The sequence below is a fragment of the Phasianus colchicus genome, chromosome 2 (genome assembly GCF_987193195.1).
Source record: "Phasianus colchicus chromosome 2, bPhaCol1.hap1.1, whole genome shotgun sequence".
Taxonomy (NCBI): Eukaryota; Metazoa; Chordata; class Aves; order Galliformes; family Phasianidae; genus Phasianus; species Phasianus colchicus.
Window position 1 is genome coordinate 4,055,730 of NC_143437.1, and position 17,081 is coordinate 4,072,810.

Sequence of the window (17,081 nt, forward strand, 5' to 3'; positions counted from 1 at the left end):
CGCCCCGGAAGGCCGCGCTGCGCTGTGCGGATGGCGGGAAGGGGGAGGGGGGGTGGAGCGGGTTTGTGTTGTGTGGAGAGCGGAGCTGTGGCGCGTAGAAACGCAGAGTGCAGCGAGCTGCCTCACGGGAGGCGCCCAGCCCAGCCCCACACAGCGCCTCAGTCTGAGCGCGCCCTGAAAGCAAATACCATTCACACCGCTTCACAAGAGGCAACAGACAAAACAGAGGTCTGGCATTGCCTAAAATCCCAAAGCTGGATAGTTTACCCCAAGATGTGTTTTACCCCAGGATGTGTTTTACCTCAGGATGTGTTTTACCTCAGGATGTGTTTTACCTCAGGATGTGTTTTACCTCAGGATGTGTTTTACCCCAGGATGTTTTACCCCAGGATGTTTTACCTCAGGATATGTTTTACCCCAGAATGTGTTTTACCTCAGGATATGTTTTACCCCACGATGTATTTTACCCCCTGACTCGCTGTGGGGTTTCACCACTGCAAATGAAGCGGCTCCTTGGCCGCTTGGAAATAATGAGGTTTTCATAGCAGCTTCGTAGTTAAATCGCTTTTTTTTTCTTTTTTTAAAGTCCCCAGTAAGAGCTCGTGTTGCTAACGTCGACGTCAAAGTAAATAATCTCCCCTCTGACACCGAGGTGAGGCACTAAAAACTTGTTATTTACAAATGTCAGCAATGAAACGCCCTGTCAGCCTGACGCGTACTTTGAATGCATCGCTGATTGTCAGCGCAGAAAACTGTCAAATGCTACATGGCATTTGAACAAGAAAACACTTTCATATACTACAATTTTGTTATTTTTCAAAACAGGTAAAGAATTTGGCTTTGTCAAGCCCGTAGCGGTGACATAGCAGGCTCGGTTCTGGAAGACTAAACCGCTTTTGAAAATATTTGCGCTTGCTAAAATAATATCAAAACTTTCAAACACTTCTATTGCCATCAGAAGCTGTGAGCGTATATTATATTTACATACTGGAAAATGTTATTCCCCAACCAAGACTTCCAGGTCTCAGCTGAAGGGAACCAGCGGTCCAGCCCGGGAGGTGGGACCTGTAGGACCGCATGGTTTGTCTCACAGACCGTGCCAGCCCTGCTGATATTCTACTTGTGACCCAAAGCCAAGCAAACGTGAGGTCCTGAGGAGCTGTCACCTGGCCCCTCCGATGTATTACCCATTTTATGCCCCTTGACCATTTATTCTGTGGGTGCAGGGCGTGCTTGCGTCCTCTGAGGCTTTATAAGTCAGGTCTGTGATGTGATCCTCTGTGCTGACACTGATGGGCTCGTAATTGACTGAAGAATAATCTTATTACTCACATCCCTGATAACTACCGTCAGTACCCCGTCCCTGAAAGCCTACAAAGAGAAGTGTTTTGTTTGTGCTCTCCCTTTAGTACTTAACACTTCTTTTAGATTGTTTTAATTTAATTTTAATGTAATCTGATAAGAGCTGTAAAACTGTCAAAGGAATCTGTCTCGTTCTGTCTTATTAAATGCACTTTGAATGAAATGATGGGTTTTTTTTCCCCAATAGCTGCCAAATGAAGGTATCTCTCAATTCAAACGAAGGATTGATGTGCACTAATCTTACAGCTTTATCCATCATTTTTAATTTAGGAAGGAAGCCATGTGTGCTTTTAGCATCCTGCTCTCCCCTGGAGATTTAGCAGCACCCTGAAAGGTGCAGGCTGTACCTCGCTGCAGCAATCATCTGGCTGTGGGATCTCAGTTCTTCACCACCATTCTGTCAGTTCAGTCAAAGCACAGCAGCCCAGAGGTTTTGTTTGATTTCACTGCAAGGGGATTTGCAGAAAGACAGCAATGTTCTGAAAAGGGATTTTTCCTCTGTGCTCTGCCTTGGTTTCTGAAGCAACTGTATGTTCAGCTGAAGCTTGCCCACAAGCCAGGACAGAATTGAATATATTTTCTTTTCTTTCTTTTTTTTTTTTTTCAATTAGATTTATAATGCAGGCCCTGGTAGCTATGTAAAAGGCATACAGAAATTTGCATAATGCCCATATACGTCTTTTTGTTAATGAATCAAGTCCCAAATGAAGAGCACTAATAATACATTAGTAATCAAAGAGCAAATAACACCAGCAAACATATCTCGGCAGAGCAGTTGTGTGGATCCATTTCTGACTGCCAGTGTCAACGCGTGGAAGCAGTAATTAACATGTTGAATTTAATGTTTAAATTTTAATAAATTTAAATGTAATAAAACGCTTTTATTGAACGTTGCAGTTCCTTGAAACCTATTATTCCTCACGTCTGATGCATAAATAGAAAAGACATTGTCTTACTGAAGAGCACAGTGTTTGCTGCCAGCAGGACAGGTGAAATGAGTTCCTCCAGCGAGAACTTGTTAACACAGGAGCCGCTGATAACAGCTGATTTAATACCAAACTTAAGAACAAGAATACAGTGTTTAAAGCCATACAGTGTTTATTAAGAACGTAAGGGTCTTATCCAGAGCCTGTTGAAATTGTTGAAAGTCTCTAGTAATGTTGTTGTCAGTGGACCAGAAGGGATCCTCTTTGCCCAGCCTTTCTCTGGCTGCTCCAAGGCCATAAGTCTGAGAGGGTATCGGGGAGATCTGGGGTCTCAGTGATTCACAGTCACTGCTGTTTGAGATGTAGACATGAGGAATTAACCAGCAGCTTCTAGTCTCCATTGAAGTGGCTGCTGTTGTCTGAAGAGGGACGAGTAGATTGACAGTGCTGAGCTCCCCCGTCCCTGGAGAAATAAGAACTGAATTTAGGTTTTCTGAGATGTGAGACGCAACGCTGAATTGGAGCCGGACCACTCAGAGCTTTGAGTCCCGTCTAACCTTAAATCATCTGCCTGCTTTACACCACAGAATGCCCTGCGCAACCACTACTTTGGCTTCTGTTGCTCCAACTGTGCTGATGTCCTTCTGTGCAGATCTTATGCCTCTTTGGGTCATTACAGGAGGACAGGAGACTGCACCTGAGAGTGTTCCTATCAATGGGAGCACCCTGCCTTTCTTTCAGAGCCTGCTCCTTGTTGCCAAGGCGAGTTGGTACTGTATTGTTGCCCAGATCCTCTCTCTGGAAAACAGCAGTGCTATGAGCACATTCTCTTCCTGCCTGCTGCCCGTCCCACTTTTACTCCACAAATCATGAAAAATTGAAAGGAGGATATAAAACAAGCGAGAAATTCTTTCAACTGAACATGATAACATTTCCCTTTTAGCACCGCATTTGAGGGAGATCTGTTCTGAAGAGTTGCTTTCCATGTTGGCAGGGATGAGGCATTTAGGTAAGGTGAAAAGACTGAAGATCCAAAACTGCCGGCTCAAAGGGAGAATGCCTGGCCCATTGTCTGGTGTGATTAATGAAGCCTTTTGCATAGCGAGATAATGTGATGTGTGCTGAGTATGGAATGCTACTGCACAGCAGAAATATCAGCAGTATGAATAATATTCGGCGCGATAACAACATCAATAAGCTAATCTATGTATTACTGGATTCGGCTCCAAAATGCCTCAAATGATATTTGTTTATTTCATAATTGCCAGCCACTTTGATGCACTTGTCGTCAGGTTCAACAAGTGCTCCAGGCTACAAGGGCCTGAAACAAAGGGAGGCACTTGGATGAGGTTTGCAGTTTGGGATGATGGAGGAGAAGTTCTGTGTCTGCTCCTCACCGCTGCCCTAGGCTGCGAGGTGCTGCTCTCTGCATGGGTTTACAAACACAGCCTCTCTCTCAAGGTCTGCCGTAAACCAAAATACTTAAACCCTCTTAAAAGACGTTTCTATTTCAGCATGAGCGTTTGGGAGTCGTCGGTGACTGTAAGACAAAAATTGAGCACATCAACAAATAGCATGCATGGAAAATAAGTATGTTCCCTCGTGCTGGACTGTTCAGATCAGAACTGCATTCTGGTGATGGTGTGGTCACTGTCTCTCCCATTTCTGTTTTTCCTTCTGCACGAGGTGTGGAACTGTGCGTGTGGACCCTATGAATTGCTAGAGCAGCAGAGCTGGTCTGAATGCCACTTAGGGTGGCAGCTCTATGCAGTCTCTCTAATTTCTTTCTTTGAAATCTAGTTTTGAGAAGACATGGTATTTTTCACTCTCGTGCTGGTTTTCTGTGATTTATTATTTTTTCCCCTCCGTCTTGTAGAGGGATGAATGAAATGATCTATACATATAAAGCATTCATTCATTCGAAAAGCAGAACGAGTGTAGGACTGTTAAATTAATTAAACTGTGTCTGCTCAGAGCTCAGCATCACCGGGCCCTGCCCTCTGTACTCCATTTTCTGGCATGCAACAGTAAAAAATCACATCAAATCTCAACAGGAACCCGAAGCAGAGGCCCTCAAAAAACCTTGAGAACAGACTGAAAATATTCCAACGGTGTGTTCAGGGCTGAAAGTAATTTCAGAGCGCTCTCCAAGTAGTACAAGGGGTAACCAAGTAGGATGTGTGAATAGCAAGGCTCTGCCTCGCTGTGCTGACTTACAAGCTTAAAGTCCAATGTGCTTTGCCTGGGGGTTGATGTGCACAGCGCCGGTGCTGATGTCCCACTCATGTCCAACAGCAGCAGTCCAGCAAACTTTGCAAGGAGCAAGCTTTTGTTCTTCCTCAATACATAAACCCCTGCGCCCTTTTTTTGGCTATATATATATATATATAGCCAAAAAAAAAAATATATATATATATATATATTTTTTTTTTTCCAGAAAAACGAACCCAGAACTCAGGTGCAGCAGTCACCATCTGGCTTATCCCGAGCCCCTTTTCTCACATCCTAAGGATTACATCCCTGCTTGTTATTTCCAAAACTGACTTAAAAGGGAAAGCAAGCGTTTCACGAACCTACACATTTTCCTACAGGGATTGTGGATTAATTTATTTATTTTTCAATAAAAGGAAGCATGGAATCAAACAAAAACAAAAAGTTCAAGGCAACTTCATAACCTCTTCAGGGCAACACCCCGACGGTTTAATCGCAATTGTGAGACCATTCATAGGAGAGATAGGGAGCTGGAAACCTCGCAGTGCCCCAGGCAATCTCTCCGGGATCCTCATCAGCACCCCCAGGGCTGCTTTCTGCAGCAGGGGACAAGCAGAAGCATATGCTTTTTCTTTAAGCATATACTAAAAACATTAAAAAAAAAAAAAGAAAGAAAGAAAGAGAGAGAAGGAAAAGGACAAGAAGTAAATAAAGAAAAGAAAAGCAGCCAAACAACTCTCAGCGCCGAACAAGAGACAAGAAAAGAAAAGAAAAGAAAAGAAAAGAAAAGAAAAGAAAAGAAAAGAAAAGAAAAGAAAAGAAAAGAAAAGAAAAGAAAAGAAAAGAAAAGAAAAGAAAAGAAAAGAAAAGAAAAGAAAAGAAAAGAAAAGAAGGGAGGGAGGAAGGGAGGGAGGGAAGAAGGAAGGAAGGAAAGAGAGAAAGAGAGAGAGAGACAGAGAAGGAAAGAAAGAAGGAAGGAAAGAAGGAAGGAAAGAAGGAAGGAAAGAAGGAAGGAAAGAAGGAAGGAAAGAAGGAAGGAAAGAAGGAAGGAAGGAAAGAAAGAAGGAAGGAAAGAAAGAAGGAAGGAAAGAAAGAAGGAAGGAAAGAAAGAAGGAAGGAAAGAAAGAAGGAAGGAAGGAAGGAAAGAAAGAAAGAAAGAAGGAAGGAAAGAAAGAAGGAAAGAAAGAAAGAAGGAAAGAAAGAAAGAAGGAAGGAAAGAAAGAAGGAAGGAAAGAAGGAAAGACGGAAAGAAGGAAAGACGGAAAGACGGAAAGACGGAAAGACGGAAAGAAGGAAAGAGGGAAAGAAGGAAAGAGGGAAAGAAGGAAAGAGGGAAAGAAGGAAAGACGGAAAGAAGGAAAGACGGAAAGAAGGAAAGACGGAAAGAAGGAAAGACGGAAAGAGAAAGACGGAAAGAAAGAAGGAAAGAAGGAAAGAAGGAAAGAAAGCCTCCACCAGAAAATCGACTCGAGGGTAATTATCGGGAGCAACGGCAAAACCACCTCCCGCACCTCCGTTCCTAAAGAGCCGCGAGCATTTTAATCCCGTCTGTTGTAATGGTGATTACCGAAAGAGGAAAGAAACCAACGAAAGAAACCCCCCGAGCCGCGGGCGGGGGCTGAGGCGGCGCGGCGGTGCGGTGCGGGCAGAGCGGGCTCGGCAGCGCCCGGGGCAGCGGCTCAGGTAGGTCCCTTCAATCCTCCTCTTCCCTGGGAACCGTGCTTAGCGCTTTTTTTTTTTTTTTAACCCTCCTTTTTTTTTTTTTTCCCCCCCTCTTCCTCTTCTGCTTCCCTTCACCCCCACCCTTCCCCCCCCCCCCCCCTCTCTCTCTTTTTTTTTTTAATTTCCTTTCTCCGACATTTACCCGCAGCGATTTCATTCGGGAGTCTTTTAGCTTTCGAGCAGCGCGGCCGCAGCGAACGCCGCCGGCAGAAGGGATGCTCTCATTCCTTCAAACCCCGACTATTTCTGCCGCTGGGCAGAGGCGCTGCGGGAAAGGACGAGCACCTTAACCCTGCTGTTCTCGCACCGAGACGCACACGGGCACACGGCTGGGATGGGGGAACGGAGCCCAGGGGCCGCTCTCCTCGACCCCCCCCCCCTCGCCGCTTACCTGGACACCGCACAGCGCTGGGGCCGTGTCCGGCTGCAGGAGGAGCTCGGGCAGCCCTTCGGTAACGAGCGAATAGTAGCAAAAAAAACAACAACAAAATAACCAGTTAGGATGTTGCCCAAGCCTCCCTGCGCATCCCAGCCGGGCGGTAGGGATAAGCACCTCGGGGTTTTTTCACGTTGCGGACCCCCCGGGCATCACCGGCAAACCCCCCCCTCTCCCCCCCCGCCCCGTGCCGGCAGCCCCCGGTTAGGCCGGGACCGGGCTGTAATGGCGATATCATCAGGAGCCAATTACCTTTTCAGAGCGTTCGCTTCTCCTCACGGACACTGTTATTTGAGAAATAGGATCATTTGATTTCATATTGCACTAAATAACACCCAGCCGTCTCAAATTGCCAGCTTCTTAAAAGCCACCCATTGGAATAAATTGCAGAGCGACTCCTTTGGCTCTGGCTTCTTCTTCTCCTTTTTTTTTTTTTTTTTAATTTTGTTTTGTTTTATTCCCCCTTCCCTAAGAAAGCCGTGGAGCAGAGAGCCGGGCCCGGTAATTCCTGCCCGGATTGCTAAACCCGATGTGCGCTGCTTTGTGCCCATTCTTCCTTTCTTCCTTCTTTTCCCGATGCCACTTTCTTTTCTCTTTTTTTCTTCCCTTAATCTATTTTTTATTAATTTTCCCCTTTTTCTTTTTTTAATTTCCCCCTTATTTCTATTTTTTTTTTTTTAATATTTTTAAACCTTTTCTTCTGTATTATCTTTCGCTCATTAAATGTGAGATAAACGAAACCAGCCGGGAAGGCGAGCCAGCGCAGGCCGGGACGTTGGGATTGCTTTATTACTCTTAAGATTTTCCTTCCTTAAAGCCAGTTTATTATCGTTCTGCTCAAACGGAAGCTTCGGGAGACCCAGGCTGGACTCCCCCCGGGGCGAACCGGCCTCAGGAAAGCCGGGCTTCCCCTACCCAGGGCGAAGGCAGCCAGCCCTACCCCCCTCCCCCCGCAGCCCCTTCCCGTTCCCCGGACTCGCGTCCCGATCGCCTTCTCCTCCGGCAGCCGCTAATCAAGTAATTTCCCGATCCCAGCCCCATCAAATTGCTCTTTAGCTGTTGAACTGTGGAGTTTTGCTCCTCTTTTCTCATGCTAATCAAGCCCATTCAGCGTCTCTCTGTGAGGCTATTTGTAGTGGAATAAATCTCCTTGTTTGCCTGCTGCATGATTAATTGATATTGTTGTATGGCTTTTGTTTGGGCTGCGGAGAGCTGAAAGGCAGCGCATATTGGATGTGACGAAAGGAGCTCGAAACATCATTTCGCTGCTGAGGTCTTTCAGAGGTCGGGGGGGAGACGGCTCGCATTATTCGCCCTATTTATTTATCCGTATTAGAAAATATGATGAAAGAATAAGGAGCGGAGTCTTTTTTAAGCATTGACTAAACGGCGCGTACACAACCCCAATTAAGAAAAAAATGTGCCGAAGACGAGGCCTTTTTTCCATCTTAGAAAAATAGCTCTTCTTAACGAGGACCAATTAAATCGTCCTTCATTCTACCTGGGATCTCACAATGGACTCACCGACGGATCGCCTTTCTCCTTCGCCGTTAATTACGGCGGCTTCAACGCCGCTCCCCCCTGGGATGCGATTCCCAACCCGGGCACCCAAAACCGCCCTGCCCGATGTCTCCCACCGCACCGAAGGCCTCTCTCGGTCCCATCCCCTTCAACTGCCAACGTGTGGAGCTATTTGGGCCGGCCTCTGTTCCCAGCTTCCCCCCCCCTCTATTTTAGAAACAGCTCTGTGCTCCCCGAGGACGTTGCTACAACCAGGGGATTCAATTAAATCATCCCAGCGCTTGGCTTCTCCCACTGATGGCTTTTGGGGAGAGGGTTGTTTTGTTTTGTTTTTTTTTCTTCCCCAAATATTTCTTTTCCCAAGTTCTTTTTCAAAAAGAAAGAAAAATAGAACAGGAAAAAAAAAAAAAAAAGAAAGAAAGAAAAGAAAAAGCAGGGAGAGGGGGGAAAAGAAAGAAACTGTTCTCCTTTCTTTTCCCTGTATGCAGGGTAATTGATAGGCTCTATCAGAGGTCAGGATTTGCATAAGAATTAAGAGCAGTAAATTAATTTAATATTCCATGCACATCTCCAATTATTCCTGCAGACCTTTGTCTCCACGGCTGGCAGAGAGAAGGTTCAGCTGCTCTTCAACCAAACAACATCTGTGCAGTTAATAATTTGATAAACAGCTCATACAAATAGTTTCTGAATTATCTGCCAACCCAATGACTATTCAGTTCTGAAACACTTGCCAAGGTCTGCTACGTGTGCGCTGAGCTGCGGAGCCTTGCTCCTGTGATTTAGCTGCCTGGGCTGCCTTTAGCTGCTGGGTTCTCCTCCTTATCGTGTACATATAATCAGCTACTTTCAGCAAAAAGCCACCAATAACAGTGCGTAAATAAGTCATTACCAGTAATTAATAACAGTGCTCCCACCCTCCTTGTTTCAGGTGATTTTTGCCCTGCAGAGGAGCTGGGCTGGCAGCGGGAGGGCTTTGCTGGGGTGATGCTCCTGGATGGCGCTGCCACGGGTGGGACCTCGACGCCACCTCGAGGTTTTCAGCCCCATTCAATCTGCATCGAGATTTTTGGGTAACTCAGTGCACATTTCCATAGGGGAGCAACCAAAGGTACCTCTTATCACCTGCTATGGTTCAGTCTGATTTTCCCCACTCATTTCCAGTGGAAATCCAGTCTTAGAGAGCCAGGACAGCTCCTTCCTCCATCCTGCATGGATGCGGAAGCCCAGCTCCATGTTGGCCCACGGCACCAGGCTTGTCAGATTTATTTCTAAATGCACACATTTAATGCACGAGCAACACTGATAACTACAGGGGTAATACCCCGGCACTCCACTCCCAGCTGCGTCATCGGGACAATAGCAGCACACCAGCACACAGACACGGATGGTTCCCACTAATTTCCTCATCTGCATGGCGTGTGTTTTGAGCATTGCTTCTGGCACATGTTAATAAACACAAGTGGATACGTGGAGGAAGGGAGAGATTTACATAGATATTGGGAATCCACTTGTAGCGAGCTCAGATCCAGTGGAACCGCGTGGATAATGAAGATGAATAGAAGGGCCAATTTGTTCCGGTGTGTGGCAACACGCTGCTTTATTGCCAGCACAGAGAGCCTGCAGGATCCATCCCCACTCCACAGTTGGTCTCTTACAGAAATTGGCTGCCCAGCCAGGCAGCCGCGCTGTGTTTCAAACCTCTGCTCCAGCTCTTGTATTCACAGCTCTAAATCGAATGCACAGAACCATTCCTTTTTCTGTTTCCTATAACACTTGCATCAAAAGTACCTGAAGCAGCTGAAAACTACACTAAGTTTTGAGCTGCCCTGGTAAGAAGAATCATAGGATTATAGAATCATTAAGGTTGGAAGAGATGGCTAAGATCATCAAATCCAACCAGGCTCCCCCAGCAGTAAGGACCAGAGCCAGGAGCTGGGAGCTCAGAGAGGGTCAGAGCCCTGTGCTGTGGGGGGTCAGGGCTGCAAACCCCATTCCTGCCATGGACAGCCCCTCCCAGTCCCCCTGTCACCATGCCTTGAACAGGAGTGTCTGGATGCTGCCCGTGGGACACCTGGCCTCTGTTTGTGGTAGCATGGTGAGTTTTAAGGGACCCCGAGCCCAGCATGGTGCTTTTTAGAAGCAGCAGGATGCAATGAGCCACAGTGCTGGGGACCTGTGTCCTTCATGCCACTGGCTCATCCTTGGAGACCATAAGTCCCTTTGGGCCACAGCAAGAGCATTTCAACACCAGCTCTTGCCAGGGAGCGTTAGGCAACTTAATTAATGTTTGCAGAGCCTTGAGCACACAGTGCTACATGTGCATACATCAGGCCATGTTCCAGCCAGGCCACGGGGCACTGCAGGTGCACAACACACATGGGCCCAAGGCTGTGGGGCCATATCCCATGGGCACAATGTTGTGGGCACAATTCTGTGGGCACAATACTGTGGGATCACATCCCATGGGCACGATGCTGTAGGACCATATCCCATAGGCATCCCACGAGCATGATGCCATGGGCACAGGGCTGCAGGACCTCATCCCACAGGCACATTGCCTCTCACCCAACTCACCCATTCGGCACTGCACTAGCAGGCACTGAGGATAATCATCACTAAAGATGGGGAAGAGCGAATGGAGTCATTTAAGGCGCTTTTTGGAGCGATCTGTCTTTACAGACTTTCTGATCGAGTTGCTCTTCCGCTCTTTTTTCCTTTTTATTGAGCCATAGAAGTGTCTGTAATGAGAGATTAAAATAGTAGCCGTGCTCTGTGATTTATTTCTGGAATTCTCGTGTCCGTGTGTGTGTGCACCGCGCAGTCACCCCGCTGCAAGCCGAGGATAAATAAGGCAGTGTCATACAGTGAGCAAATGGTCACACAAACAGCAGAAAAATATGGAGAAGAGGAAAATACATTTGCAAGTTATTGAACCTTTGGAGCCAGCGAAGAGGGAGGCTGGGGAGGGGGCTTTGCTTCTGCCTTCCCTCCGGTGAATAAATCAGTGGCCGGGCGCTGCTTGTGCCGAATAAAATATGGCAGGGCTCAGGAACCAGCCCCGCTCCCATCGCACACACTGACTGCAAATCGTGCAGGTTATCAGACGGTGCCATAAAAAAAAAAATCTCTTCCCCCAACCGATGATGAACCTCATGCATAGCAAATGACAGAGCAATAATGCTCAGATTTCCCGTCGCAGAGGTAAAAAAAAAAAAAAGAAAGAAAGAAAGAAAGAAAAAAAAATTTACACACTGACAGGCTAATGGACACTTTCCCAAAGAGCGGTTAGGAAGAAGTAGTAAATGGGACTGTGCTGATGCGGGGCCGCGGGCCTGGTCAGGGATCAAGCCACACAGCAACATATCGGATAACACATAATTGGCAGGTCACATCCAAATGAGTGTAGTCATGCATCATCCGGAAGGCTTTTGCTGGTTATAAAGACACTTGTAAACAATTCAGTCGCTGAACATGGCAATAATATGTTGATCCGGCATGTAATGAGGTGTTCCTGGAATCAATAAACTAGTCATGAAGAGCAGGGAGCGAGGTCAGAGCCTGCCTTTTTGATGACCTTTCCTGGCGGGTAAGGACATCACATACTCTGAAGAGGACTTTTCTCATATTGCAGAAGGCGCCGAGTGTCAGAACTTCCATTCGCGGCAAGCAAATGAACAGCCGGGCGCTGCATGCTAATGAAGTCCAGGCTATTTTCCACCTTTTCATCTGCACATTATGCTCTTGACTTTGGAGAAGGTGGGAATTAGGTTGGACCCTCGTGTCAGACTGCCTGATGGCTCGGCTCCGGAAAACTGGTAATTGAAGCTGATGACTGATGCGGAGGAGGCCTGAATTTGGAAATAAACAGTTTCAAGCACTGCATGTCATTTCTAGAGAGACTGCTGAGTGAATGGAAATGAGCTCCGTTTCTTCAATCTAATGCAGTTTCTCAGCGGGAAAAACACCGTCTTTTAGACAACAATGCCAGTCATTAAGATTTAAATGTTCTGTCGCTAATGTAAGGAATAGCACCTGCTTTCCCTGGCAGCACTTATGCAAATGCTGCCCAGCGCCCAGACCCGGGTTCACCCACAGCCCCATCTCACAGGGTCAAGATGGGGAAAAATGCCAACTGCATGGAGAGAAAGGCGCCCAGGGATCCCAGCCTGAGCCCAGCCCCTGCTGTGTGCTGGGGGTTTGTGCATGGCGTGAGCATCCTAGCCCCAATGCACAGAATATGGGGTTCCTAGGCAAGGCACCTCCAGGCTAACATTTTCCACCTTGACACAATGCCTCACCAGCCCTGCTGTGGGAAATGCCATTGGAAGTGGTGAGAGCTGTTTGAGAGTCTCGCTGTGTCTTTCTGCCCGGCGGAGCTGAGCCTCGGGAGCATCCCATCCCTGTGGGATCGCAGCTGCCATCAGCAATTAGCTGTGGGGGCACGTGAGCAGTGACACGCGTTGATTAGAATCATAGAACAGAATCACAGAATCATAGAATGAAGGTTGGAAAAGACCACTAAGATCACACAGTCCAACCCAATCCCACCCCCACCATGCCCACTGCCCACGTCCCTCAGTGCCACATCCCCATGGCTCTGGGACCCCACCACTCTCTGGGCAGCTGTGTCACTGCCTCACTGCTCTTTGGGAGAAGGAATTGCTCCTAGCAGCCAACCTGAACCACTATCTGACCCACAGGTTGCCCCAGCACAGCTGCACCCCATGATGCCCATCCCCAGGGCTGCCCTCCCATCAGTCTCCCCATATCCCTGCCATTGCCCCACTGTGCCCCTCAATTCTGGCTTTTCCCTCGGAGGTGGCAGCTCTTCAGGAGCGGGTCTGCTCATGTAATAGTTTGCAACCCTTCAGGATGAAAGGATAGAGGAGGATGCAGGTTGTTATTATGAAAATGAACCGAGCAATGGACAAAAATATTCAGAAGATGTAATCTGCTGTCCCCACAATGCGCTTGCAGAGAAGAGCACTTGGCAGGCAGAAGAGTGGTCGCCAGATACATCGCCTTGGTTAAATTGCTTTTGCTCTGACAACGCCTTTTAAAACCACATCCAATCTTATTTTAAAGTACCGAATTCCTCAAGGTACTGGAGCCTGATGCTGGTTTCCACTTGGGGATTTGTCCAAAGCAATTCCACTGACCTACTCCAACTATTTAATGACACATCTCCTTATTTCAATCACACAACAGATGCGTGGAGCTGAGTCCCACTCCCCAGCACCACGAACCAGATCCATACACCACCACCAAAGACTTTTCCCCAAACACTGGTAGTGGTGAACCAACAAGGAAGATCCTCCCGCTGTGCAGCCAGTTGTGCTGCATCCCTTTATGGCCACAATGGGCGGATGGCACCCATCAGCCATTAGCGATTCACACAGAGGAGCCTCTGCTAATTGTGCAGAATGTAATTAGTGATTATGTAATATCTAAGCTCTTGCAACTGTCATTAATGTCCACTATCCACCAGAGATAGTTCTTAGTGAATTAGAGAATGATTACTGCACGGTAAATCTACTTAATCCTAAATATGCTAATTAACACCGTATGCACTTTAGACAGTGGTTAAAAGCACTACTAACCTCAAAAACGTTGCCATACACCAGGATCTAAATGGCTTGCAATGAGTTTGCCTTCAAAAGGTAAATTTACTTAATTAAACTGTATGGCAAACCGCTAGGGCCAGCTATTGATTAGGGCAGCCAAAGCCAGGTTTTGCTGTCATGGATCTAGTGAGGCACAATTGCAGCACGGTGACATCCCTGCAGCATGGTGACATCCTTGTGACGTGATGAGGTCCCTGTGGTACAGTGATGTCCCTATGGTGTGGGGATATCCCCGAGGCATGGTGACATCCCTGCAGCATGGTGACATCTTTGAGGCACAATGACATCTCTGTGGCACAGTGACATCCCTGTGGAACGATGATATCCCCAAAGCACGGTGACATCCCTATGACATAGTGACATCCCTGTGGCATGGTGACATCACAATGGCACTGTGACATCCTTATGACAGGGTGACATCCCTATGGAACAATGACATCCCCACAGCACGGTGACATGCCTGTGGCACAGTGACATCCTTGTGGCACAGTGACATCACTATGGCACAGTGACATCACTATGGCACAGTGACATCCCCATGGTACTGTGATATCTCAGCAACACAGTGACACCCCAGTGACAGCCATCCCATGCGGGGCCCTGTGCAGCAATTCCATGCACACAGACACACACCCTCATGCACGAGGCTCTGGTGTCACCTCATTTCAAATGGCTTCCCACAGTTTCCCCCTTCTTGGGTTAAATCCTGCCCCTCCGAGGCTCACATTGTTTATTACTGTATTCCTCGGGCCGTAAAACATAACTCCCTTACAGTAGCTCCCTTCAATAAATTCCTACTTAAATCTTAATTTCAAGATTTATTTGCGCAAAGCAGACTTTGGATACTAAATGAACAAATGGAATAAATGGAGCAATCGTACAGTTTTCGAGCCGTCCCTTCCGAATGGCTGTGCTGCTTAATATATTCTGCTTTTCCATATAAAAAGCTATGGCTGTCACAAACCCCCAGGATAATAGCATTTTGTGATTTATGGAGATTCCTCCCGCTTATATATTTTATATAAATAATACTCCTGCGTGCGTCCCCGCACTCATTCATAATCAAAAGCTGTAAAAAGAGTTTGCGCAGTAACCTATTTAAAATCAGCTTACAAAAATGGGATAACGAATAGATCAGACGCCAAATAAGTCATTGCAGCGAGCGCACCAAGAGGAAAATGAACAGCACAGTGCCATCCGCCACGCGCTTTTATAAGCAGGCTGCCTCAACCCAAGGGCGCAAAGCAAAAATTCCCACCACGGAAAGTTCCCTGATTAAAAAAGATAAGAAATTAAGCGCACTCCTCCACGTATGAAGGTCGTGCAGCTGATAAGGAGATTGCATGTACGTCCTCGTACGCGTGCACGCACGTGGGCACACAACCACACGGGCTCGCCGATGAGGGGCAGCTTGCGAGCGTTGGGTGGTGACAATCCCCAGCTACGGAAATGAAAGAATTAGGGACACAATAAAACCCTCTAATTGCCTGGCAACAGCATTTAGGCCCCATTAGGTAGATTTGTAACTGCTTCTGGAGGAATAAACTCCTGTGTCATTAGATAACAAGGAAAGAAATAGGTTATTTCCTTTTTGAAAGGTATGAAAGCTCCCAATTGCCTGATGTATGCGCTTAGTAGATTATTTTCTGTCATCTCAGTTAATTGAATTTTACCCATTGCTCTCAGCATTCGTCCCCTCTGCGGAAGGTTAGGAAGTTCAGAGGAGATGTATTTTGCACCGTGTCCATTTATTGCACGAACCAACTTCAGCCATGCAAAGTGCTCAGGAAAATGGAGCAACAAAACCAGTGTGGGATTGTCTTCCTGGTGCCTGGGGGAGCTGTGGCCCCAGTAACAGAGGAATTCTCCTGACTGGCACAGAGTGGTGATGGGACAGACCCATAGCAGGGCTGGGGACAACTGGTGTCCTGAAGCCATAGAAATATTATGGTTGGGGAAGACCACTAAGTTCATGTAGCTGACCATCAACCCATCACTGCCAGAGCAGATCAGATCCTACCCATCAGAACTATGCCAAAACTCCACTTCTCCCATTACTCCCAGTGCTCCCACTGCTTCCCATGTACCCACTGACCTTCCTGTGCCCACTTATCTTTCTGCTCCCACTGCTCCCAAATCTCCCTGTGCTCTCATTTCTCCCACTCATCCCAGTGCTCCCAAAGATGCCAGTGCATCCAGAGCTCCTAGTGCTCACAAAATTCCCAGTGCTCCCATTGATCCCCGCATTCCCACTGCTCCCCATGCTCCTCCCAGTGTTCCCAGTATTCCCACTGCTCCCAGTGATACCTGTGCTCCCCACGGAGCCCCTCCAGCTGCACACAATACATGCACGCATGTCAGAACTGGCAGCAGCAGTGGGTTTGCTTTCTTGCTTCCAACAGGCACCACTCAGTGGCTCCTGCCTGGCATTTATGGGAACATCAGGAGGTGTTCTGTGCCCACATCTGCAACCCTGCTGCAAGCACCAACCGCTGGAAGGGCACAAGCCGTGTGACTCCAGCATGGTTTCAGCAATAGGCAATATTTGCTTTGCAGAGTAGCGCCGCCCGTAATGAAATGTGATTGCCTGGCCGCCAAAAGATTACTGAAGTAATCGGCGAGTGACTTCAGAGCTGCTTGATTTTAAACACTTCTGAAAAGCCAGCTCCATTTTCTGCTTTGGTGAATAACAATTCCCCGAGCCGGCATATTAGAATAAATCAGCTCGGCTGGTACTGCATTGTTATAAAGTTCCCAACTATTATAAAATAGTTTCTATCAGAGCTGTTTTCTTCGCGGCCAGTCGAGTGGAATGATCCCTGAAAGCAGCAGTTTGTGGCAGAAATGTGCTCGCCGTTCTCCCTCCGCGCCTCAGCACCGCCGTAAATCTCTGATTGCCCACACGCACGCAGTGGGCAACCTGGGGGACCCTGCAAAGAGAGGAGGGCTTTCATGGGCTGGGAAGGGAAGGAGCAGCTGGAAACCCAGGGAAGGGAGGAAAAAATCAGTATAGGGGAATGAAGAAAGAAGAACCCTCCTGTGGGAACTTCCTGGCCGTGTAGGCCAGTGAGAAATCCCCTTCTTACCTGATCCCTGGGGTTTCCCCCATCCCAAGGGCCCCCTGGCTTCAGGGATAAGGCTTCCACTCCCAGTTTCCAGGACAGTACAGGGCAGCATGGGGGCTGCAGAGCTGTGGGTTGCTTGAGCATTGTGGCCATCCATCCCTGTCCACAGCCATCTACAGCCCCATCTATAGCCATCCATTCCCATCCATGG

General features: G+C 47.6%; 1 protein-coding gene across 1 annotated transcript; it reads left to right on the plus strand.

Moving 5' to 3' along the window:
• The first annotated feature begins 3,803 nt into the window (after positions 1-3,803).
• On the plus strand, positions 3,804-6,619 carry LOC149918823 (uncharacterized). Its single transcript, XM_090136675.1, has 3 exons — positions 3,804-3,830; positions 4,916-6,182; positions 6,370-6,619. The coding sequence occupies exons 1-2, from the start codon at positions 3,804-3,806 to the stop codon at positions 6,020-6,022; spliced, it is 1,134 nt and encodes a 377-aa protein (XP_089992801.1). The 3' UTR covers positions 6,023-6,182; positions 6,370-6,619.
• Positions 6,620-17,081: the final 10,462 nt, after the last annotated feature.